Consider the following 24,364-nt stretch of genomic DNA (forward strand, 5'->3'; position numbering starts at 1 on the left):
GATACTAATCTGCTATCTATTAAATATGGAGTCATATTGTAGACTCCTTTTTTTCTCCCACCAGTTTTTTCTTCTTTGCTCGGGTATGGTTCCATAGGCACTGGAAGCCCTTTGCTGATTATTTACATGTAAGGCTGGACATTGAATGTTGGTAGGCTATCTGATTGTGGGGATATCACCAATTAGCCCAACCCAGCCTCTCTTGGCACCCGCGCACACATTTTTCTTCAAGAATCATTGGATAGTGTTCTGGAGGTAATCTGCCCCACGCAAACTCGAGAACACGGAGACCGACTGTAGTATATTCAGTTAACGGGTGTCAGAGTATTCGGTTAACAGGTGTCTAACTTTCAATTATTATGAATAGTAGTTTCAGTGCTGCTGAAGGCAGTCTCCTGGAGATCATTGTGCGCTCTTGTCTCAGGTAGCTGGTGATGATCTTGAGTCAAATGTCCTTAAGCAATAAATACCAACAGCGCAGTGACAGATATAATATAACAGCCACTGCACATAAATAGTGACCTGCTCCCTACGTGCTGTTTGTGTTATGAAAATGACAAATGCCCTTAAATGCCCAATCTCAAGGACATAAACAGGACTTTTGGAATAAATTTTTTAAAAATGTAGCAGCGAATGTTAAAACTGTGCTGGTAGACAGAGAGAGGGATATACAGATTGATTGATATTTGGACATGTCCCTTCATTGACCTCTAATGAAGGTGTTATGCAAAAAAAACACTCTCTCTTTCAGGAGTTAACTCACCTACTGTGTATTTCCTGAATTCTCTCTTTGTTGGGAGTCTGTTTATCAAGGTGAGGGATTCTAGTGCTGGGGAATGGAACACTTTTCATTTCAGGCACCCAGTGTCAGCATTAAGCACTTCCAAATCACATAACAGCACGAGTTAGATACAAAGTAAAATACCCAAAACTCAATGGACCTGCTGCTGCACAGTGTGTGAGTGAACACTGCGAATGAAGCCAGTTACTTACATCAATATTGTCAATGTCAAGTATCTTGGATCGGAACTGAAGGTTCATGGCCTTGGCCTGTTGGATGGGTTGCGCAAGCTGGCTGTATGTCTGTTTGCGAGATAAAGAAACACAAAGTTTAGTGTTAAATACCAAATCGTTGAACTGTCTGAAGAGGCCAAGTAGACTGGATTACCATGTAGGCCAATGTCTTTGACCTACATGGACATAGGTTTGAACTCCAGCTTGCAGCCCTGGCAAGAGGTTTGTTAATAGTTCTTTTTATTTTATTTTCACCTAGGTAAGGTATGGTAGTGTGCTATTTCAGATACTCAGTGTCAGCACCAAATACTCTCAGGTCAGGTGCACTACAGATTAGATGCAGAATAAATACTTCCCATCAAGCATTCACAGTTCAGGTATAATGCAGGTTAGCTACTGAGTACAGCTCCCTCTACGAGTCCCATCAATATGTCTCAACTCCAGGCCTCAAATCTACCAGCAAAGCAACACTAGTGCCTCGTGCTCAAAACATGCGCTGAACTGCTTTACCCAACCATATTCCTCGGACCATTGCATGCACCATCCACCCTCAATGTCCCTCACTAGCTTACCTTGTGAAGCAAAAGACATCTGTTTATTTTATTACTCAGTCAGGCAGAAAATGGAGCCCATAAATGTCAGAGTGGATGGAGTGGAGTGGCGTATTGGTAATGTCACTGGACTAGTAATCCAGAGCCCAGGCTAATGCTCTGGGGGTATGAGTTCGAATCCCGCCATGGCAGATGGTGAAATGAACTCAATTAACAAATCTAGAATTAAAAAGCTAGTCTAATGATGAGCATGAAACCATTGTCGATTGTTGTAAAAACCCATCTGGTTCACTAATGTCCTTTGGGGAAGGAAATGTGCCGCCCTTACCTGGTCTGGCCTATATGTGACTCCAGACCCACAGCAATGTTGTTGACTCTTAAATGCCTTCTGGAATGACCTAGCAAGCCACTCAGTTCAAGGGCAATTAGGGATGGGCGATAAATGCTAGCCTAGCCAGCAACGCCCACATCCCACAAACGAATAAAAAATAAATTCAGTCACACCCCAAACATTATCAGTGGTTAGTTGTGTTATTCAAAGTAGTGTTGATTTATTGTTGCTGTTTAACAAAAATCAAATTATTCCACACCCCATTAGGTAGGGAAAATGAAAAAAACACTTCAAGAATACACTGCATGCCACTCAATTGATGCAGCAGCATCCTGTGATACAATGATTTGGTCTCACTATCACATATTCCATTTAAAACTCTAATACACAGACTGACTTGATAAAGCTCCCTATTTTTGGCAAAGGCGAACATTACTGTATCTGCTGTGAAACCAGCTTCACCTTGGACCCGCCATTGACCAGATGCAGACTGAGGTCAGCTCATAAAGAGCTTGTAAGGACCAGAGCGTCAGACGTGAAGGAGTGCCAGATCAGCAGAATCAGACAGACGAGGTCAGCAGATTCCATAGGCAGGAGTGGCAGATCAGGAGATGGATGGATAGGAGCCAGCAATTCAGGGCGTGGATGGAGGTTCAGCAGCAAATTGATTGGAGGAAGGGAGTGGAATTAGCTGAAACATAAAGCATAGGGTAGCATATAGTGACAGATAGGGGAAGTTCTTGACCTTTCACCACTAAACTGAAACTCCAGGTGGTCAATGATATTCCACAAATCCATCTATTTTCTCAGAAAACCTGACAATAGATGTGTTTCTGGAAAGGATTCAAAGGATATGGAGAGAAAATGGGGATGAGGGATCTAACAATATAGTGAGAAGTCAGGCTTGATAAGGCTAAGGGATGTAGATAGGGTTGGGGAATATGGTAAAATCTGGAGAGGTAAAACTAATCCATGAGAAAGGGTAAGCCTAGTTGGGGCTAATAACGTTGCCAGTTCTCATGATTTTATCTTACTGCTCCTCCAGTCAATCTGGATTTTACTGTCTGCCCCATGTGCCTGTTCAGCTGGCATAAAAGGTCCTATAGTATTGCTTGAAGAATAGCAGCGCGGTTCTCCACGAGTCCTGGCCAACATTCCTCCTTCGAATACCAACACAGATTACTTGGTTACTTATTCATTTGCTGTTTGAGAGTCCTTGCTGAACACAAACTGGCTGCTCGCTTACCTACATAAATAACAGATACCGCACCTCAAAATTCATTAGCTGCAAAGAACTTTGGGGTGTTCTAAAATTGTGAAAGGTGTAATATAAATGTAAATTCTTTCTTTTTTTCATTTGCACTAAATTAAATTGCTCACCAGATATTCCTAGACTCCATTAGCTCAGGTTCCCTAAATAATTCAAACAATCACAAGGGACTATCAGCCAACTGCTGCAAGCCAGGACAATTAATTACCAGGCTGCGTGTGCATCCACCATAGTTTCAGTACTGAGTAACAGCAAATGAACTGGAGAAAGTAAATTACTTCTGAATATCCCCTCCTACTGTACTCATTACCAAATCCCATCCTGCAATTCCAACATACAGTGATGTGCGAGCTTAAATGTCGAAATTCCCTGGAGACTGATATGCTATCAAAAGTTTATCACAAACTATTCTACATTAGACTGTCTCCTGCAAACACAGAACAATTCCTCTCTGCAGGGAACAGAAATATGCACCTTATTAGCAAAGATGATTCACAAATGACAAGCTCATTATGTGAACAACTGTATTTCAGATCTTACTTTCACATAAACTGCATCCAGTCAGTGCTATTTCTTTTTTTAATTTATTCATGGGATGTGCATGTCGCTGGCTAGGCCAGCATTTATTGCCCATCCCTAATTGCCCTTGAGAAGTGGTAGTGAGCTGCCTTCTTGAACTGCTGCAGTCTATGTGAGATAGGTACACCCACAGTGCTGTTAGGAAGGGAATTCCAGGATTTTGACCCAGCAACAGTGAAGGAACGGCAATATAGTTCCAAGTCAGGATGGCGTGTGACTTGGAGGGGAACTTGCAGGTGGTGGTATTCCCATCCATTTGCTGCCCTTGTCCTTCCAGTTGGTAGAGGGCGTGGCTTTGGAAGGTGCTGTCGAAGGAGCTTTGCTGCGTTGCTGCAGTGCATCTTGTAGATGGTACACACTGCTGCCACTGTGCGTCGGTGGTGGAGGAGTAAATGTTTGTAGATGGGGTGCCAATCAAGTCGGCTGCTTTGTCCTGGACGGTGTTGAGCTTCTTGAGCGTTATTTGAGCTGTACCATACAGGCAAGTGGAGAGTATTCCATCACACTCCTGACTTGTGCCTTATAGATGGTGGACAGGCGTTGGGAAGTCAGGAGTCGAGTTACTCGCCTCAGGATTCCTAGCCTCTGACCTGCTCTTCTAGCCACGGTATTTATATGGCTACTCCAGTTCAGTTTCTGGTCAATGGTAACCCCTAGGATGCTGTTAGTGGGGTATTCAGTGATCGTAATGCCATTGAATGGGGAGGTGGTTAGATTCTCTCTTGTTGGAGATGGTCATTGCCTGGCAATTGTGTGGTGCGAATGTTACTTGCCACTTATCAGCCCAAGCCTAGATATTGTCTAGGTCTTGCAGCATTTCTACACGGACTGCTTCAGTATCTGAGGAGTCACGAATGGTGCTGAACATTGTGCAATCATCAGCCAACATCCCCACTCCTTACCTTATGATTGAAGGAAGGTCATTGATGAAGCAGCTGAAAATGGTTGTGCCTAGGACACTACCCTCAGGAACTCCTGCAGTGATGTGCTGGAGCTGAGATGATTGACCTCCAACAATCACAACCATCTTCGTTTGTGCTAGGTATGACTCCAATCGGTGGAGAGTTTCCCCTCCAATTCCCACTGACTTCAGTTTTGCTGGGGCTCCTTGATGCCAGACTCGGTCAAATGCTGCCTTGATGTCAAGTGCAGTCACTCTCACCTCATCTCTGGAGTTCAGTTCTTTTGTCCATGTTTGATCCAAGGCTGTAATGAGGTCAGGAGCTGAGTGGCCCTGGCGGAACCCAAACTGAGCATCACTGAGCTGGTTATTGCTAAGCAAGTGCCGCTTGATAGCACTGTTAATGGCACCTTCCGTCACTTTACTGATGATTGAGAGTAGACTGATGGGACGGTAATGGCCGGGTTCGACTTGTCCTGCTTTTTATGGATAGGACATACCTGGACAATTTTCCACATTGCCGGGTAGATGCCAGTGTTGTAGCTGTACTGGAACAGCTTGGCTAGGAGCGCGGCAAGTTCTGGAGCACAGGTCTTCAGTACTATTGCCGGAATATTGTCAGGGCCCATAGCCTTTGCAGTATCCAGTGCCTTCAGTCGTTTCTTGAGTGAATCGAATTGGCTGAAGTCTGGCATGTGATGCTGGGGACTTCAGGAGGAGGCCGAGATGGATTGTCAATTTGGCACTTCTGGCTGAAGATTGTTGCAAATTCTTCAGCCTTGTCTATTGCACTGATGTGCTGGGCTCCCCCATTATTGAGGATGGGGTTATTTGTGGACCACCGCCTCCAGTTAGTTGTTTAATTGTCCACCACCATTCAAGGCAGGATGTGGCAGGACTGCAGAGCCTAGATCTGATCCGTTGGTTATGGGATTGATTAGCTCTGTCTATCACATGCTGCTTATGCTGTTTGGCACGCAAGTAATCCTGTGTTGTAGCTTCAACAGTTTGACACGTCATTTTTAGGTATGCCTGGTGCTGCTCCTGGCATGCCCTCCTGCACTCGTCATTGAACCAGGGTTGATTCCCCCGGCTTGATGGTAATGGTAGGGTGGGGGATATGCTGGGCCATGAGGTTACAGATTGTGATCGAGTACAATTCTGCTGCTGCTGATGGCCCACAGCGCCTCATGGATGCCCAGTTTTGCATTGCTAGATCTGTTCGAAATCTATCCCATTTAGCACGGTGGTATTACCACACAACACGATGGAGGGTATCCTCAATGTGAAGGTGGGACGAGGTCTGCACAAGGACTGTGCGGTGGTCACTCCTACCAATACTGTCATGGACAGATGCATCTGCAGCAGGCAGACTGGTGAAGACGAGGTTAAGTATGTTTTCCCCTCTTATTGGTGTCTGCACTAGCTTTCAACCCAATTGCATGAAGAATAAATCCTCAAAATGTTACGAAAGTGCTTCTGTGTTTTGTTAAATATATTTTTTTAGGATTCATGTTTGAAAGATTGAAGAAATGTTAAACTTTGGGGTTTTCAAAGGGGGTCATGTAAAGGCCACTTGACTTTGAAAAACAGTCCCTGGAAACGTTTTTTTAAAAAGGACACTGAGAGGTCTTGTGAGGAAAACAAGCCTTTCTGGGAAACCATCTGACCTCCAGCTCAATGAACAACAGAGAACTTTGGACACCTGGAGAAGTTGTTTACAAAGAAGTGACAGGTCAAGACTGAGGAAGGTCAGAAGGTTGACTTCCTGTTGTTGGTTTTGCTTTTGAATTGTTTTGTGTTGGGGTTGAACTGTATAAAAAGGGAGAACACTTCCAAGGAGAGGAGAGAATTCCCAAGGAAGGAGAGACCACAACCCAGCTCAGCTTTCCAGCTGAGAGACCCTGAGAAGTGCACTGTGTCAACTCATTGCATCTCCTGTCTTTGAAGAAAAGCCTGCTAAATTAATTCACAACACCACCTGAAAAGAACTGTTCTAAAAGATCCCAATGACCCATCTGTGTGTACTCGGAGGCTAGATTGTATGCCAGTTTTGGAACATAAAATAGCTCATCTGTTGAGCTTGTGATCACTTGCCATTTCAACACCCCCCCACCTTGCTCTCATGCCAACATTTCTGTCTCTGACCTGCTCCTGTGAACATCAATGCAAGCTTGAGGAGCAGCACCTGATCTTTCAATTAGACATTCTACAGCCTTGCGGACTGAACACTTGAGTTCAATAACTTCAGAGCATGACTGGCCTTTTAAAAAATATTTTTATATCTTTTATTTTATTTTTTAACCATGTGCCTGTTTTTCACGCAGACAGAGCTGCTCATTATTCCGCTATGAACACTCTCGCTGGACTAATGCTTTTTTTTTCACCACAAGCATTAACACACTCTGTCTTTGTCCCAGGACAGCTTTGTTATTTAATCTCTCCTGCCCTCTGCCCCATCACAAACCTCCCCTTTTGTTCTGTTCCCTACCATTCCCCGCCCCCCAACCCCTTTCACTTGCTTAAAACCTAATTCTTTTCTAAACTTTGCCAGTTCTGATGAAAGGGCACAGACCTGAAACGTTAACTCTGCTTCTCTCTCCACAGATGCTGCCTGACCTGCTGAGTATTTCCGGCACTTAGTTTTTATTTCAGATTTCCAGCATCTGCAGTATTTTGCTTTTGTATCTCATTTACTGTTTCTTCAAGAATGAGCAAGTATTCAGCCCGTGTTTATTTTAATCTGTAATAGAGCTCTAAAAACAAAAATCCCTTTATTTTTCTGGTTAATTGGTGTATGTGTGAGTGTGAGAGGCTAAGGTAAAAAGGGAACTTTAATATTTCAATCTGTGCGTTTATGCTTTACTTAATTACTGGTTAAGACTTGTTTTATAATAAACTGATAATTTTGTTGTTTATTAAAGAAACCTGGTTAGTGTGTTTTATTCTGGGAAAAATAAAGTATATGATTGACTGTATCAGTAAGTGGGAAAATTTAAATACATGTTGTGACCTGTGGAGAAGTGAGACTAGAATGAACAGTACATTTCTACTGCCTAGGTCGTAACAACAAACATTCCAATTATGGGCTAAGTAACAGGAGGCTACCATTTTTTAAATTCCTCTTTCCTCCTCTCCCTTCCTGAAGGTGCTGACTCTTGCTTGGTTCTACAGGTGCCTCTGGTACCTTTCCCCAAGTATATACTGACAGGACATTCAAACATGGGGGTCCTTCACAGCCGAGCCTAATCCTAACCCATACAATAGCCACACAAGCTCACTTCCCAGCAGGAGTCACCGGATAGTGATCATGGGGACGGAGGGAATGCTGGCCGATTTTTCCCACTCACTGAAGTCCATAGGAGCACTCTTCTGCTGTCTCGACTGAAATTAGCTGAAGTAGCCCAGTCCAGAGATTGAATCACAGAACCTTCCTGTTCTGTATGGTCAACAACTCACTGGATAAACACACAGTCATTGTGAGGAGCTCTTAAGTTCTTTTATATATTAAAAAGAATTGTAACAGAAAAGATTTGGTTAACTAAAATACATACTGCTTCGTAACACCAATCCTTCAGAACATCTAGCTCGCCTCTCATGATAGCCTGCAAGACAAAACAAAATTTCAGTCAAAGTCACTCTCCATTTGCTCCAAGGATTTCTCAATGAGATAAACATCAACAACATTTCTTAATGCAGTTGCTAAAATAGGTTCTGCTCTGCAATTGCAGATACCTATCAATAAACATCAGCCAATGATGGTATAATTATTAATCGCCAATAAGGGCAGCACTATACATTCACCATACCAAGCAGCCTAGTTGCTAGGGTCACCAATAACACCAGCCAGTAATAAGTTAAACTCTACCCCACTAACTCCACATACAAATTATCATAGAATAATGGATGCATGGGAATGATTTCCAGGCCTATTAGTGGCAGTAATATATTGCTCCAAGCTAATTTTCCTTGTGCACTAAACAACCTGGATTCCTTGAGATCATTACCTGGTGATCATTCCAAAATATCCACTATTATCTAACAGCTCACCCCATGATTCAAAGCATGAGGGTGTATAAGTAATTCAGCCCTTTCAGTCTCCCTTTTCATATTACAATGACTCTTATTTCAAAAACTTCTGTACTACACTGCTTCACTTCTGTTATTTAACAAATAATTTGTCACAAACCTTAATTGGAAAGAATTTTATTGCATGAGGGAGGATGTGGCAGAGCCTACAAATAAATGTGCCCTTCAGCATTAACTTAACGTTCAACAGTGAACATCAAAACAGAAAATACATCCTGGGGGTGCAGCTAAATATGTACATTCAATTTAAGCCACTGCAACTCGGTTACACACAAGTGACTAGCTCACAAATATTAGTGTTGCGTCTGTTTGCTGGACACAAATCACATCTGACAAGGGTTGTCTTTAGGGAGGTCAAGTAATTTAAGATTTTTGATGGCTATGTTTGCACTACACAGAAGTGCAGCAAACATTTCAAAAGGGTAAGTCATGCCTGACTAGCAGACGTTTTTGAAGCAGTAAGGGAGGATAAAGGAAATGTAGTGGATGTGCTTTATATGGATTCTCAAAAACATGTTTTATAAGGTACCATCTAACAGATGATTGACAAAGAGAGTATCACACAGAATTAAGTAGAATATTGTCAGGCAAACCCGAACCTGCCAAGACTGAGGCACACATTATTTCACCACATGAATATTAAAACTTAAAATTGCAAGCCCTGACCAGAAAGACATTTCCCTGGTAACAGACAATGTTGAAACAATGGAGACTCTGCAGTTGCTCTCCAATACACAGAAGTGGTCAGACTAGTTTTAGTCACATGGCTAGCTGGCTGGGGCAGAGAAATTAGAGCCTCCAACAAGGGATGTGAAGAGGCTGTTCCATATAAGGAACTAGTCACATGACAAACCTGCTGAGCACCCTGGGAGCCGTTTGAATTTGAACTCCCAAACAGAGGGATTTGAGGCAAAACGCTGTGTGCTCTCCTGGAAGGAAGAGCATCTCTCCTGCCTGTAAGCCTGCTTATCTCTCAGTGAACTGAAACCATTGAAGACACATGAAACTCAAAGAGAGAAAGGTTTGCCAGGTGAACAAAGTTTTAAGAAACTTACTGGGCCCCAACAAAACTTAAGAATATAACTCCAATCAAGGACTACAGCGAGCTCACAAAACAGTAACAAGATATTGCCTCAAACTGTTCTACTTATCTTTTTAAATTTATTTTATTTATTTATTTAGAGACTTAGTTTTTTAGTTTAGTTTAGAGATACAGCACTGAAACAGGCCCTTCGGCCCACCGAGTCTGTGCCGACCATCAACCACCCATTTATACTAATCCTACACTATTTCCATATTCTTACCACATCCCCACCTATCTCTACATTCTACCTACACTAGTGGCAATTTATAATGGCCAATTAACCTATCAACCTGCAAGTCTTTTGGCATGTGGGAGGAAACCGGAGCACCCGGAGGAAACCCACGCAGACACAGGGAGAACTTGCAAACTCCACACAGGCAGTACCCAGAATTGAACCCGGGTCACTGGAGCTGTGAGGCTGCAGTACAGCACTGAAACAGGCCCTTCGGCCCACCGAGTCTGTGCCGACCAACAACCACCCATTTATACTAATCCTACATTAATCCCATATTCCCTACCACATCCCCACCATTCTCCTACCACCTACCTACACTAGGGGCATTTTACAATGGCCAACTTACCTATCAACCTGCAAGTCTTTGGCTGTGGGAGGAAACTGGAGCAACCGGCGGAAATCCACGCGGTCACAGGGAGAACTTGCAAACTCCGCACAGGCAGTACCCAGAACTGAACCCAGGTCGCTGGAGCTGTGAGGCTGCAGTGCTAACCACTGTACCACTCTCTTCTACTCTTTTCTGTCCCTATCTTGCATGTTTATATCGCATGTGCATGCTAGCGAGAGCGCGTCATAGATCCACAGGCGTGACCTGTATTAGAGTTAAGTTTAAGGTTTAATAAATTTCATCTTTCTGCTTTAAACCAAAGAAAGCCTGTTTGTGCTCGGTTATTTGCCAGATAATTGGAAACTGTGAACGCGGATTCACAAAAAGGGGAGCTCAAAACACTGCGATTAAAATTAAACCCTCTTACAATAAGACCAGGTGAAGACAGCAAGAGACCCCCTAGACACAGTGCCCACCTGGTCATAACAATATGGGTACATGGATAGAAAGATGTTGAGAGAGCAGAAAATAAAAGGTAAACAAAGGAACTTTCCTGGACTGGAATAATGTGGTGAGTGTTCCATGGGGACCTATGTTGGAACCGCTCTTATTTACTACATAAATAAAGCACCTGGATTTAGGAATTAAAGGGAAAATACTGAAATTTGCTGGTAACATTAAATTGACAGACTATGGTAAATTATGACCATTGTGAAAGATTGCAAGAGGACACAGATAGTCTAGCAGGGTGGGCAGATAAACAGCAGATGCAGTTAAATGTAGAGAATTTTTGGAATAAGGCAAAGAAATACACTCGAATGGTACAATTTTAAAGGGAGTGGAAAACAGAGGAACCTCGGTGTGCAGATGCACAGTGTCATAAAGGAGGCAGCACAAGTATATAAGATCACAAAAAGGCAACTGGAAACTTTGGTTTTGTATGCAGAGGCATAAAACACAAAAGTTAGGAGTTAATGTTGAACTTGTACAAGACCTCAAATAGCCTGCAGCTGAAGATATATGAAGATGTATAGATTTGGGAACCTCATTATCAGAAGGATTCAGCATTACCATGGTTGAATCCCCCACCACTGACCAGAAACCTAATTGGACAAGCCACATAAATACTGTGGCTACAAGAGGAGGTAAGAGGTGAGGTATTCACTGGCAAGTGACTTGCCTCCTGACTCCCCAGAGCCTTTCCACCATCTACAAGGCATAAGTCAGGAATGTGATGGAATACTCTCCACTTGCCTGAATGAGTACAGCTCCAACAACATTCAAGAACCTCAACAGCATCAAGGACAAAGCAGTCCCCTTGATTTGCATCCATCCACCACCTTAAACATTCACTTCCTCCACCAGCAGCACACCATGGCTACAGTGTGCGCCGTCCATACGATGCACTGCAGCAAGTCGCCAAGACTTCTTCGATAGCACCTCCCAAACCCATGACCTCTACCCCCTAGAAGGACGTGCAGCAGACGCATGGGAACACTGCCATGTTCCCCTCCAAGTCACACACCATCCTAACTTGGAAATAAAATACTGCTCTTTCATTGTCGTTAGGTAGAGATTTCCAAGATTTTGACCTAACAGCACTGTGGGAGTACCTTTACCACATGAACTGCAGCTGTTCAAGAAGTTGGCTCATCACCTTCTCAAGGGCAATAATGGATGGGCAATAAATGCTAGCCTTGCCAATGAGAGATATAAAAGCAGTAGAAAAGATAAGGTGTAGATTCACTAGCACCTCATCAAGAATGAGGTCAAAGTTATGAAGAGACTCAAGAGGTTAGGGTTTCTTACACTAAGGCAGAGAATGTTAAAAGGCAACATGATAGAGATTAAGGTTGTGATAAGGTAGTGACAGATCGTTTGATCAATGAGGTGCTAATGTGGGGACACAAACTTAAGAAAAATAAAGAACTTATGAGTTAAGATTGTGCCTAGATTGTGGAATTCTGTGCCACAAGCTGTTGTTGAAACAGTCCATAAACTCCTCTTTAAAGGGAATTAGATAGTATGGGGAACTAAAAGCAGACTACGTGCCTCATAGGTTGCAAAACACTAGCACATATTTCATAGGCTAAATGGCTTGTTTCTATACTGGAACATTCCATGGAGGGGAAAACAGAGCTTCTGTAATGTTGGTGACTGACACTTATTCTGTCAAAGGAATACAAGTTTGAGTGCCCTCGGCAATACATTGACTTGGAAAAACCATATAGTTTTGAGATCACAAGATCAAAAAAGCATCAATAAAAGAATCACCCATTAAGTCTGAAGGTTAAAAATTATAGGACAGGTTACACATGAACAGGAAGATAAACCCTTCAGCCCTCTGTCTTGTATTGAATGAGATGCACGCGCTGCTCCTATTGCTGAATTTAATTACAAATAAGAGATGTTCGCTTTGACTTATTTTGTAGAATGGTATACAAAACACTGAAAACTATTTCAATTTCTTTTTGAAGCTTTATCATTTGCTCCTTATTATTAGCATGTTTTCCCAACTTTTCCTAATAAATCCTCTTACCACCTCCCTCTGCATCAATACTACTCCTCGGCTGGACTAGCAGGATGCACTCTGGGGCATCTCGGACAAGTTTGACAAACTTGTACCACTCCAAGGAAAGTTGGAGTAGGAACATCAGTCAAAGCTAGACAAAAACTCTGACTTCAAAGAGTGTACTGCCCATACCTCACAAATCATCTACACACATACTATAAAAATATTTCCTGGCTTGAGTATGGCTAGGTACAGTTTCACGTGTGAGCCTGGCACTGAGCAAAGGCCATCATTGCTGAGCCTGACCCTGTCTTGAAATAGATTTACTTTCCAGCAGCAATTACTGCATTTAGAAGCAGGAATCTGGCTGATTTTTCTTCTCTAACGTAGGGGTGTTGAAACCAAACATATACCACAACTACCTCCATGGCTGAGATCAGCTAACTCATCACAGATCAGGAATCGAACCTGGGATCTCCTTAGTCCATATGGTTCAGTATCACACATGGTATACTTACCTACTGAGCTACCACAGGAATGATATACTCAACCTCTGGTGCTCTAATAATTAAAGGAAAGTTAAAGAAACATAGAAACAAAAATGAATGAAAGATATTTGGGAAAATACACTTATAAACAAATATTATTGTGATGGATATTAAATACCATAAATACTTCTACATTTCAATTTACTGATCTTTTATGGCAAATTGCATTTTCTCTACATTCTCCCCTCTCTAAAAGAGAAGTTAAATCTCTTCAGGGTACCTCAAGAACATTGGGAATGATGTCCCTCTCACATTGCTTTAAAAATGTGTCTTTATCAAAGCTTGGGTCGACCTTCAGAATTTCTGTCAGCACCTCTGACATTTCGGTCTTAGAAAACAGCCCCCCTGGGAAACAAAGCACAAAAACAAAATCAGCTCAGGGTTTATTTAATCAAAAACAAGACAACGATTTTGAAATACTTCCAGCAAATTAACAGAAATAGCTAGACTGCAGCCCTTCAAGAGTTGAGCATGTTTGAGAGCAAAAGCAAAATGTCAAAAAGCTTCAGGTCTAGACAAGACTGCAATTCAAGGTATTAGAAAAATAATCCCATTACAGTTTCCATTTTATTTGGAAACAACCTTCCCTTACATACTGGGGTGATACCTAGAAGTCAGTCTGCAAGGGTGTGTTGTCCCCACAGGGTAATGCAGTTTTGTTGACTCTCTGTGACAGAGAACCAACAAAGAAGCTGGAGAAGAATCAGACTCAGGACTTTTCCCCATCCACCCACCTCCCACCTCCACCCCCCTACCCACAACCAGAGTCCAGTGCAATGATTTACACCTTCCACTTAATATTAAGCAGTTAAGTCTTTGTTTCTTCATTCAGTTTATTCTGCTTGGGAGTTTCTGTTTTTGGCACAGCCCTTTTTAAAAAAATATAAATTCTTTTGCAAGTCACTGCAGGAATAAATGAGGCAGCATTCGTTACTGAACCAAGTTAATTATAATAAACACCAGAGGGTTTCAATGGAAAGTGAGTAGGTAAAGACAACGTCACTTTAAAGCTAGTGGGTAAAAATTCACATGAATAGAATGGCACCCCAGGGGCAGGTCTGTGTTTTAAAGCCTGCAACAAGGAACTGACCAGGAAGAGAAAAGGAGAAAAAGGCAGATGCAGGACAGGTGAAATATTTGATTGAAAGTTGTGAATAAACATACACATTTGTAGACTGCCTCTTTATGAAGCAGACATAGGAACAAAAATAGGGATTCTCCAGCAGGACAGTGAGTATGCTGCAGTGAAGGTAAACCAGTGAGACTACTTTTAAAATGAGTGACTGGTTTAACTATTTAGCATATTAAATCATATTTGAATCTCATCAACAAGCTTCTCTCCCAAAGACAATATTACTGGGGTACAGCTGCACAGGCAGCTCACCCAAGTAGTTAGTTTTCACGTGTGAACATGAATAGCGTGTGCCTGCAGGCCACTCAGCTTTGGAGGGCATCTCAGTTTAGCATAATCATCTTCACCCGATACCCCTACACAGTCTCCAGGAGGGGTCACTGGACTGTGAGCAAGTGTATGAACCTAGGCTGATGTGTTTGTCCCTAACTTGTGGATGTTGAGCTCTACTATTGGGTCACAGACCTGGGAACCTTCTGGTCTGCTCACCTCAGTTACTCTAAATAAACTCAGACATGGAGGAGCCCTTAATCAGGGTCTTAATAAAAGGCACAATAGAATTGTGTCCAAAAATAATTTAGATTACCTTATTTAAAGATTATTTCATTTGAAGGAATTTTCAAATGTATTTACAATGCTTTATCTCATAGAATACTGGAAGTTCACTACAGCAAACTTCAATATCTTCATTTTTAAACAGAGAAAAAATATTCAACTTTGATTTGATTAAAATGATATTCTTCCAATTTAAGTCTCCGTGATCCATGTTGGGCGGGTAACATGCTTCTAAGACCCTGATGGACCAAGGGAGCAGAGTGAAAGGACCCCAGCTGACTTGTGATTTCCCTTACCATCCTGTGTGAACCTTTGTTCTCGATCTGTCTTCCACAACTGATCAGTTGGGGCCTACACAATTATTTAAAGCTCCTGCTGGAGAATCCCTGTTTTTGTTCCTATGTCTGCTTCATAAAGAGGCAATCTACACTGCGAATACAGCTTCCTTCTGTATCTGAATGGCAAAATGAATGTATACATCTTGTCAATACATTTTTCAGTCCCATTAACTTTATGTAGTTTATGCTGGGCAACCCTGACTCATTGAATCCCTCAGGGAATCATTTCTCAGACTACTTATTTTCACATTCTTTATTAACAACTCGGATTAAAAGATCAGAAGCACATTTGCTGATAACACAAAATTATGTAGGTTGGTTAATTGCAAAAGGGAGGTGGAGACCATCCAAAAGGATTATGGAAGACTTAATTCACTGGCAAGTAGAACCCAACAGAACAAGATGCTAAACCATTAAACAAAATTTCCAAAAAAAGTGATTAAAGATGATGGAAATTGAACAATTAAACAATCTGGCAGCGATAGATAATCATTTAAGAACTGTTTGCAGTCTACAAACAAGAATCTTAAACTTCTATGTTTCTAAACAAAGCCAATTACATAGGCATGGGGGAGAACTGGCGAAGGTGAATTGGGTAAATAGACTAAAAGGTATGGCAGTAAATGAAGTGGGAAACCTTTAAAGAAAAATTCAAAATGTTCAACAAAAATACATGCCTTTGAAAAACAAAAACTCAGCCAGAAAGACCCATCCGTGGCTCACTCAGGAAGTTACAGATAGTATTAGATTAAAAGGCTTACAATGTTGCAAAAAAAAGAGTAGCAAATCTGAGGATTGGGAGTGTTTTAGAAACCAGCAAAGGGCCACCAAAAAGTTGATTAAAAAAAGAAAAAAAATAGAATGAGAGTGTAAACTAGCCAGTAACATAAAAATACATTATAAGAGCTTTTATAGGTATATCAAAAGGAAGGGAGCAGCGGTAGGAGAATTTATCATGGCGAATGAGGAAATGGCAGAGGCATTGAACAAATATTTTGTGCCTGTCTTCACAGTAGAAGACACAAGTTCCATACCAGAAATAGACAGTAACCTAGGGACTAAAATCTGACAAATCTCCAGGACATGATGGCCTACATCCTAGGGTTCTAAAAGAAATAGCTGTAGAGATAGTGGATGCACTAGCAACGATTTCCCAAAATTCCTTAGATTAAGGAACTGTCTCATCAGATTGGAAGTTGGCAAATGTTATGCCGCTTTTCAAGAAAGGAAGGAGAGAGAAAACAGAGAAATACAGGTTAGTTAGCCTGACATCAGTCATTGGGAAAATACTGGAATCTATTGTTAAGGCAGTCTTAACAATGCACTTAGAAAAGCACAGTATGATTAGAGCAAGTCAACATGGTTTTCGTAAAGGGAGATCCTATTCGACAAATTTATTAGTTTTTTGAGGATGTAACTAGTAGGGTAGATAAAGGGGAACCAGTAGATGTAGTACACCTGGATTTCCAAAAGGCATTCGATAAGGTGCCACAGAAAAGGTTAATTGGCAAGATAAGGGCTCATGGAGTTGGGGGTAATATATTAGCATGGATAAATTGGTTAACAGACAGGAAGCAACAAGTGGGTATAAATGAGGCATTTTCAAGTTGGCAGGTAGTAAATAGTGGAGTGCTGCAAGGATCACTGCTGGGGCCTCAACTATTTACAATCTATATCAATGACTTAGATGAAGAGACGGAGAGTAAATGTATCTAAGTTTGCTGATGATACAAAGGTAGGTAGAAAGGTAAGCTGTGGGGAGGACACAGAGAGGCTGAAAAGAGATACAGACAGGTTAAGTGAGTGGGCAACGAGATGGCAGATGGAGTATAATGTAGAGAAGTGTGAAATTATGCACTTTGGTCATAACAATAGAAAAGCAGAATATTTTTTTTTAAAAGGTGTGCAATCTGCAAGTGTCGATGTTCAAAGAGACTTGGGTGTGCTTGTACAAGGAACGCAGAAAGTTAATATGCAGGTACAACAAGCAATTAGAAAGGCAAATGGCATGTTCGCCTTTACTACAAGGGGATTGGAGTACAGGAATAAGAAAGTATTGCTACAATTGTACAGGGTTTTGGTGAAACCACATCTGGAATAGTGTGTGCAGTTTTGCTCTCCACATTTAAGAAAGGCAGTGCAGCGAAGGTTCACTAGATTGGTCCCTGGGATGAGAGGGTTGTCCTATGTTGAGAGACGAAGTAAATTGGGCCTGTATTCTCTGGAGTTTAGAAGAATGAGAGGTGATCTCACTGAAACATATAAGATTCTAAAGGGGTTCCGAAGAAGGGTCACTGACCCGAAACGTTAACTCTGCTTCTCTTTCCACAGATGCTGCCAGACCTGCTGAGTGATTCCAGCATTTCTTGTTTTTGTTTAAGATTCTAAAGGGACTGGATAGGGTAGACAGAGAGATTATTTCCGCTGTCGGGGAATCTAAAACACAGGGGCACAGTCTCAGGATAAGGGGCCGATCATTTAGGACTGAAACAAGGAGAAATTACTTCACTCAAAGGGTTGTGAATCTTTGGAATTCTTGGAATGTGGCAGGACAGGTAGATAAGAGTCGTGAAGAAGGCATATGGAACACTTTCCTTTATTGACTGAGATATAGAATACAAAAGCAGGGATGTGATGCTGGAAATGTATAAAACGCTGGTTAGGCCACAGCATACAGTTCTGGTCACCACATTACAGGAACAACATAATTACTCTGGACAGAGTACAGAGGAGATTTACAAGAATGTTGCCAGAGCTTGAAAGTTGCAGCTATGAAGAAAGATTGAACAGGCTAGGGTTGTTTTCCTTAGAACAGAGGAGGCTGAGGTGTGACTTAATTGAGGTGTACAAAATTATGAGGGGCCTAGATAGACAGAAAGGACCTATTTCCCCTAACAGAGAGGTCAATTATCAGGGGGCACAGATTTTAGATGATTGGTAGAAGGATTAGAGGGGACATGAGGAAAACCTTTTTCACCCAGAGTGTGGTGGGTGTCGGGAATTAACTGCCAGTAACGGTGGTGGAGGCAGAAACACTCAACTCATTTAAAAGGTACCTGGACATGCACCTGAAGTGCTATAACCTGCAAGGCTACGAACCACCTGGAAGGTGGGAACAGATTGGGCAGCTAGATTTTCCGGCCAGCGCAGACACAATGGGAGGAATGGCCTCCTTCTGTGCCATAATTTTTCTATGGTTCTCGACCCCAGAGAGTTGTTGATGCTCCATCATTGAATACATTTAAGGCTGGGATAGACAGATTTTTGGTCTCTCAAGGAATCAAAGGCTATGGCGAACGGGCGGGAAAACGGAGTTGAATCCTAAGATCAGCCATGATCATTTTGAAAGGTGGAGAAGGCTCGATGGGCCATATAGTCTACTCCTGCTTCTATTTCTGATGTTCTTGTGTTACAGGGGGTGAGCAATTAAAAAAGGAAAATGTAGACTTTCCTGATAATTCAAAGAGTTTCATCAATCAGTGACTATCTATCTGAGTTATATAGACTAGAAGATGCAAGAGCTGCTAGAACAGCCTCCCCAGACTTGGATGCGGTATTCAAATTGTGCTGTAGAGAGAAATAAAAGTTGTTTGGCACAATAGAATGAACTCAGGAATGCTAATAGATGAAGGACTAAGAACAGAGCCATCAAAGATGGTGGAAGGTGTTGGATAAAGTTGCAAAATACATGACAAAACACATCTTTGAAGCACTGAAGTATTGTCATTACTCCAGAGAGGAATATGGAGCATGGAGATCAGGATACAGTGATTCAGGTATTTCACTGCAAGATGACTGGAGGTTGTGAGCACTGAAGGGATGCAATGTGTAGCAAATTAATGAATGAAGGATGGACTCAGCAGCAAAAGAAATTGAATAATGAGGGGAGGAGGTAATTTATCTAAAGGAACGGAGAGGGAGAGAGAGAAAACAGAGACTTGAGCAAAGAGTCATACAATGCGGTGCAGAATGATAGACAGGAACAAACAAAAAGTCCCCTTTATTTATTCAATTTTCTTGAAAACCTTCTGTTGTGACACAGAAACCACTAGTAACATATACAAAAAGGCAAGTGACCAAATGGACTACATGAACAAATAGTAGAAATTATCAAAAAGACACAGTGAAGTATGCTGGGGGATGAGTTTCACATCAGGATTCCAATGACAGTATGAACCACCCCAAAGCTTCATTCTTCTCGGTTAAAGCATTATCAGTCATCAGAGCTATTCCAACCCAATCACACTACACAGACTGTGTCGACACAAACTGTGTCATTTAATTCCATTTTGGTCACACAAATTGATTTGAGACAACGCAAGACCTCAAGAAAGTAGTTTCTAACCCATTTATATCAACCGCAAGTGGTGAGTCGAACAAAATTGTGTTTTTTTCCCTGAATTTTTCCCTTTTTGAGAATACGCCTTGTTAATATTTTAAAAATTATGGACTTTCTGATTCCATTGAGAAATGCCCTGTGACGTGTGCTCTGTTGTTCCTAGATAGAGTGTAACATTGTCAGCAGTATAACTTTGGTCAGTTGGCTCCAAGTCACACTAAATATGTCCCAGTCTCAAACTCATCATTATTAGTATGATGATGTTTAAAGACTTGTAACATAGTCTTGGATATGTTATTTTCTACAATAAACACAGTTGAGTTACAGTGGCTTCCAAACCCTCATACATGCCTTTCTCAACTCGAACCACAACCTGTCAGACACACTCCACCCCAGCCTGCTAAATTTCAAACTATGTAAACCACAACTTGTCCAAAGATTCATTACCTGCATCTTATCCTCACTAAGTCCCACTTCCTTATCATTAGTCTTCCTAGTAATCATTGGCTCCTAGTCCACAAGACATCAACATAAAATCCCTCGTCCTTGTTCAAATCTCTGCAACCTCCTCCAGCTCTACATGCCAGTAGTTCTTCAAACTCTGGCCTCCTTTGCACCCCACTCCACCTTCAGTGGCAGAGTCTTCAGATGTCAAACCTACATTCAAAACTCATTCCCTAAATTTATCTGTCTCTCTCATCACCTTCAAAAGCCTGCTTGTAACCTACCTCACTGACCATTTCTTCAGACACATCGCCTAACTCATCTCCTGCCACCTTCCAACCATTTTCTCTCTCATGAAATGCTACACCTGCTTTATAAATGCAAATTATTATTAGAAATTCAACTAAGATGTGTACTGCTGGGGGATGGGCATGGGGGTGGTAGTGGAGAACTAAGGCTGCAGTCGGCAAGCCATTTATTTTTATCTTGCATCCTGGTATTTTGAAGGGAAGCTGCTACTTGTTTGGTGCAGTCTGCTTTACTGCATTCAGATGTGACATTTAAATAAATCATATTTAATAATGTATTTCCTTCAGCTCCCACCTCCACAGAGAGAGCTCCCACATTTTCACTTACCTATCAAATCAGTAACTTTGTCTGTTATGGCTCTGGATGCCCTAATAAATGTGTTGTCACTTTCATCATATTTCATTTTCATTTCAAAGAACCCTATAAAGTAAAAGGAGAGCAAATTGCATTTATATCACTATCTGAAACACAGGCAAACTGATCAGATGAATTGTCAGACAATGTCATCAGAGAGTAGAAAAGACACAGTGAGTCCTTACTGTTAAAGACAATGTTATTCTCCTTGAATTCCTTCCACTGCTGGTACCATTTTGAGTCTTTGTGCAGCACCATTCCCATAGCTTCTCTGTAAGAGAACAATTGACATTGCAAATATCAGGTCTGAACATGCTAACTGCTGCCTATAAGCTAACATCATTGATGATATGAATTTATTTTAACCTCCAAGTGAAATCCTTTGCAATTAGGACTGCTCATCAGTAGCTCCACCAATGACTTATTTTATAAAAGTCAGTGTGCAATCGCATCATCCAGACCCAGAAGATGCAGGTTTAATTCGCAGTCTGTGCTAAGCTAACTGAGTTCAGCTAGGTGGCAGCAGGAGCTACAACTGACCTCAGCCTTATGTACAGGTCCTCTATGATCTGGGTCACAGCTTTACTGTTCGTCATTTAGTTAAAATAGAGCATAACCTAGGGATATTACAATAAGGCATTTGCTTACTGTAAAGGATACTTCTGCTACTGCCCTGGACTCCTGCTGCAAAGAGCAAATGTGAAGGTCAGGTGAGGACCAGAGGAGTTTTGGTTGTGGTACTCTCCCCATCTATCTGGCCTATTATCTATGCTCATGTATAAAAATGGGCATTTGGCTGAGGGAATACACCTGTGAATCTGAACCCCAATGTATGTCAATAAATACAAAAAAGGATGAGGGAAAAAAATGATTAAAAAGGACTTCTCAAGTTTAGTGCAATTTCTCTTTTTCTCCCATTTTATTACCTACCCAACAGAGTCTGACATGTCAGTCATGGTTTATGGGGTGATGCTCCTTCCTTAAACCTTTGTTCCTTCCTCCCAAAACATCACCCATGCTTACTCCAGTTTTCCTCCTCCATCTACTCCCTGACCGTAGCAAATTGAAATTATCCAAGAAGCATACAGCCTGTTCCCTTGACACCTCCCCTCTCAGCTCCTGACCACCTCAATTAGCCCCCTTATCCCCATCATCGATCTGCCATTATTGTCCAGTACTGTCCCTGATTCCTTCAAAACAGCTGTAATACCCTGCTACAAATTTCAGGTCCACACTAGATATACTCTTGGATTTAGCATCCTTGATCACTTCCCTTCATCCCCTATGATGGAACAGAATACCATTTTCACAGCAACATTTACCTATTTGCAATCACTTCTTATAACAAAGATATGGGCCTACCTCGCTTTACAAGTCAACATTGCTAAACTGACAGGGACTTTAGAAAGTGAGACCCTTCTACTAACTGCTCCAGACTCAAACCTGAGGCAGAGTGTTCCCCCACCCCCCTCCACGCTATGCTGAGGATAGGCACATTTAAATACCAACCAAAGCTACCACCTCCAATTCCTCTCTGACCAAGAAAGCAATCAAGCAAGCTGCAGGACACTGCAATAATATGTCAATAATCCAGCCACCCGACACCTTCTTCCTGTAAACCAAGATGTTCCCTTCTTTCAGGAAAGTTCTGAAATACATTGCTGCCTCATAGCTATATTACCTACCCACGCCCTATTTAAGACCCTACCATCCGATGTGCACCCAGAGCAGAGATGCTGCTTTGTTCAAGGTTACAAATAATATTCTTTATCGTTGCATTTGCTGTTCCTCTCCATCCACATGGCCTTGCTGCTGCCCTTTGACACCCAGTCATTCATTCTTCCTTCAGCAATTTTTATTGGCTGCCCATAACATTTTCCATCCATACCTTTCCCCCCCAAGATGAAACTATGCATCCTCTAATGCCTTTCCCATCTATTCCCACATGATGAACACTGATATACCCCTGTGCTCTAACCTTGGTGACACTAATTCATTGTCTAAATGGTTCTCTTGATGACATCATCCAGAACCAGGTTGTGTATGTATGCTGTTGACACCCAGCTTTACCTTTCTGCTTCCTCCTGTGTTTTCACCTCCTCTTCATCAGCTTGTTCGACATTATCTTCGATGAACCCAAATTTTTTTCTAACTTAAATGTAGGCTAAAGGGAAATCACTCCTATTGGCTTCCATCACTTAATTTGCTTTCATCTTAGTCAAGCTTCCATGTCTGCAATCTTATAAGTCTCCTGTTGTGGAACCTCCTGTTACTTGATCCTCAGCTAAGCTTCATTCACCATTCTGTTATCTGGACCATCTTCTCCCACCAGCCACCCAACTTCTTTCCACTGCCCCCAAGTCTCTAATCTGTCTCTTCATTACTTTGAAAGTTGATTCCTTTAATGTTGTCCGAGCTGGCTTCCCCATTTCCATCCTTCACAACCTAAAACTCATTAGAATCTAGCAGCACAGAAGGAGGCCATTCAGCCCATCGTACCGAAACAGCTATCCATTTAGTCCCACTCTCCTGCTCTTTTGCTTATAGCCCTGCATTTTTCACCCCTTCAAGTATTCATCCAATTCTCTTTTGAAGGTTACTATTGAATCTGCTTCCAGTACCCTTTCATGCAGTGCATGCCAGATCATAACTCGATGTGTAAAAAGATTTTCTCATCTCGCCCTCTTTTGCCAATTAAATTGGTGTTTTCTGATTATTGACCCTTCTGTCACTGGAAACAGTTTCTCCTTATTTACTGTTATTAAAACCCTTCACAATTAAAGCCTCTATCAAATCAACCCGTAACTTTTTCTGCTCTTGGGAGAACAATCCCAGCTTCTCTAATCTCTGTAACTGAAGTTCCTCATCCCTGGTATCAATCTAGTAAATCTCTTCTGCACCCTAAGGTCTGACATCCTTCTTAAAATGTGGGGCCCAAAATTGAACACATTACTCCAGTTAAGGTCTAACCAACAATTTATAAACGTTTATCACAACTTTTGTACTCTATGCCTGTAGTTATAAAACCAAGGATCCCATATGCTTTAATAGCCGTATCAACTTGCCCTGCCACCTTCAAAGATTTCTGTAAATATCACCCCCCCCCCACTAGATGTCTCTGTTCCTGCATCCCCTTTAGATAGTACCATTTAATTTCTATTGTGTCTCCTCATTCTGCCTACCAAATTGCAACACTTCATATTTTCTGTGTTAAATGTCATTCTCCACGTGTCTGTCTATTTCACCAGGCTATGTCCTCCTGAAGTCTGCTATCTTCTTCACAGTTTATGATTTTTATGAGTTTTGTGTCTGCAAACTTTGAAATTATGCCCTGTATAGCCAAGTCCAGGCCATTACTTTATATCAAGATGATCTTTGTTCCACTATTGGCACCTACTCTTTCACATCACCATGCCTTTAATGGGAATTCCCTCAACATACCTCCTCCTCT

General features: G+C 41.8%; 1 protein-coding gene across 1 annotated transcript in view; it reads right to left on the bottom strand.

Annotated features, from left to right (window-relative positions):
- The window catches only part of timm44 (translocase of inner mitochondrial membrane 44 homolog (yeast)), a 71,721-nt gene that overhangs the window by 14,626 nt on the left and 32,731 nt on the right, over window positions 1-24,364 (bottom strand). Inside the window, exons 7-11 of the mRNA XM_068016448.1 lie at window positions 21,099-21,184; window positions 20,887-20,979; window positions 13,663-13,787; window positions 8,201-8,251; window positions 994-1,083 (exon numbers count right to left, since the gene is read on the bottom strand). Coding sequence (XP_067872549.1) covers window positions 994-1,083; window positions 8,201-8,251; window positions 13,663-13,787; window positions 20,887-20,979; window positions 21,099-21,184 — 445 coding nt within the window. The remainder of the gene's footprint in view (window positions 1-993; window positions 1,084-8,200; window positions 8,252-13,662; window positions 13,788-20,886; window positions 20,980-21,098; window positions 21,185-24,364) is intronic.

The sequence above is a fragment of the Heterodontus francisci genome, chromosome 36, assembly GCF_036365525.1.
Source record: "Heterodontus francisci isolate sHetFra1 chromosome 36, sHetFra1.hap1, whole genome shotgun sequence".
Taxonomy (NCBI): domain Eukaryota; kingdom Metazoa; phylum Chordata; class Chondrichthyes; order Heterodontiformes; family Heterodontidae; genus Heterodontus; species Heterodontus francisci.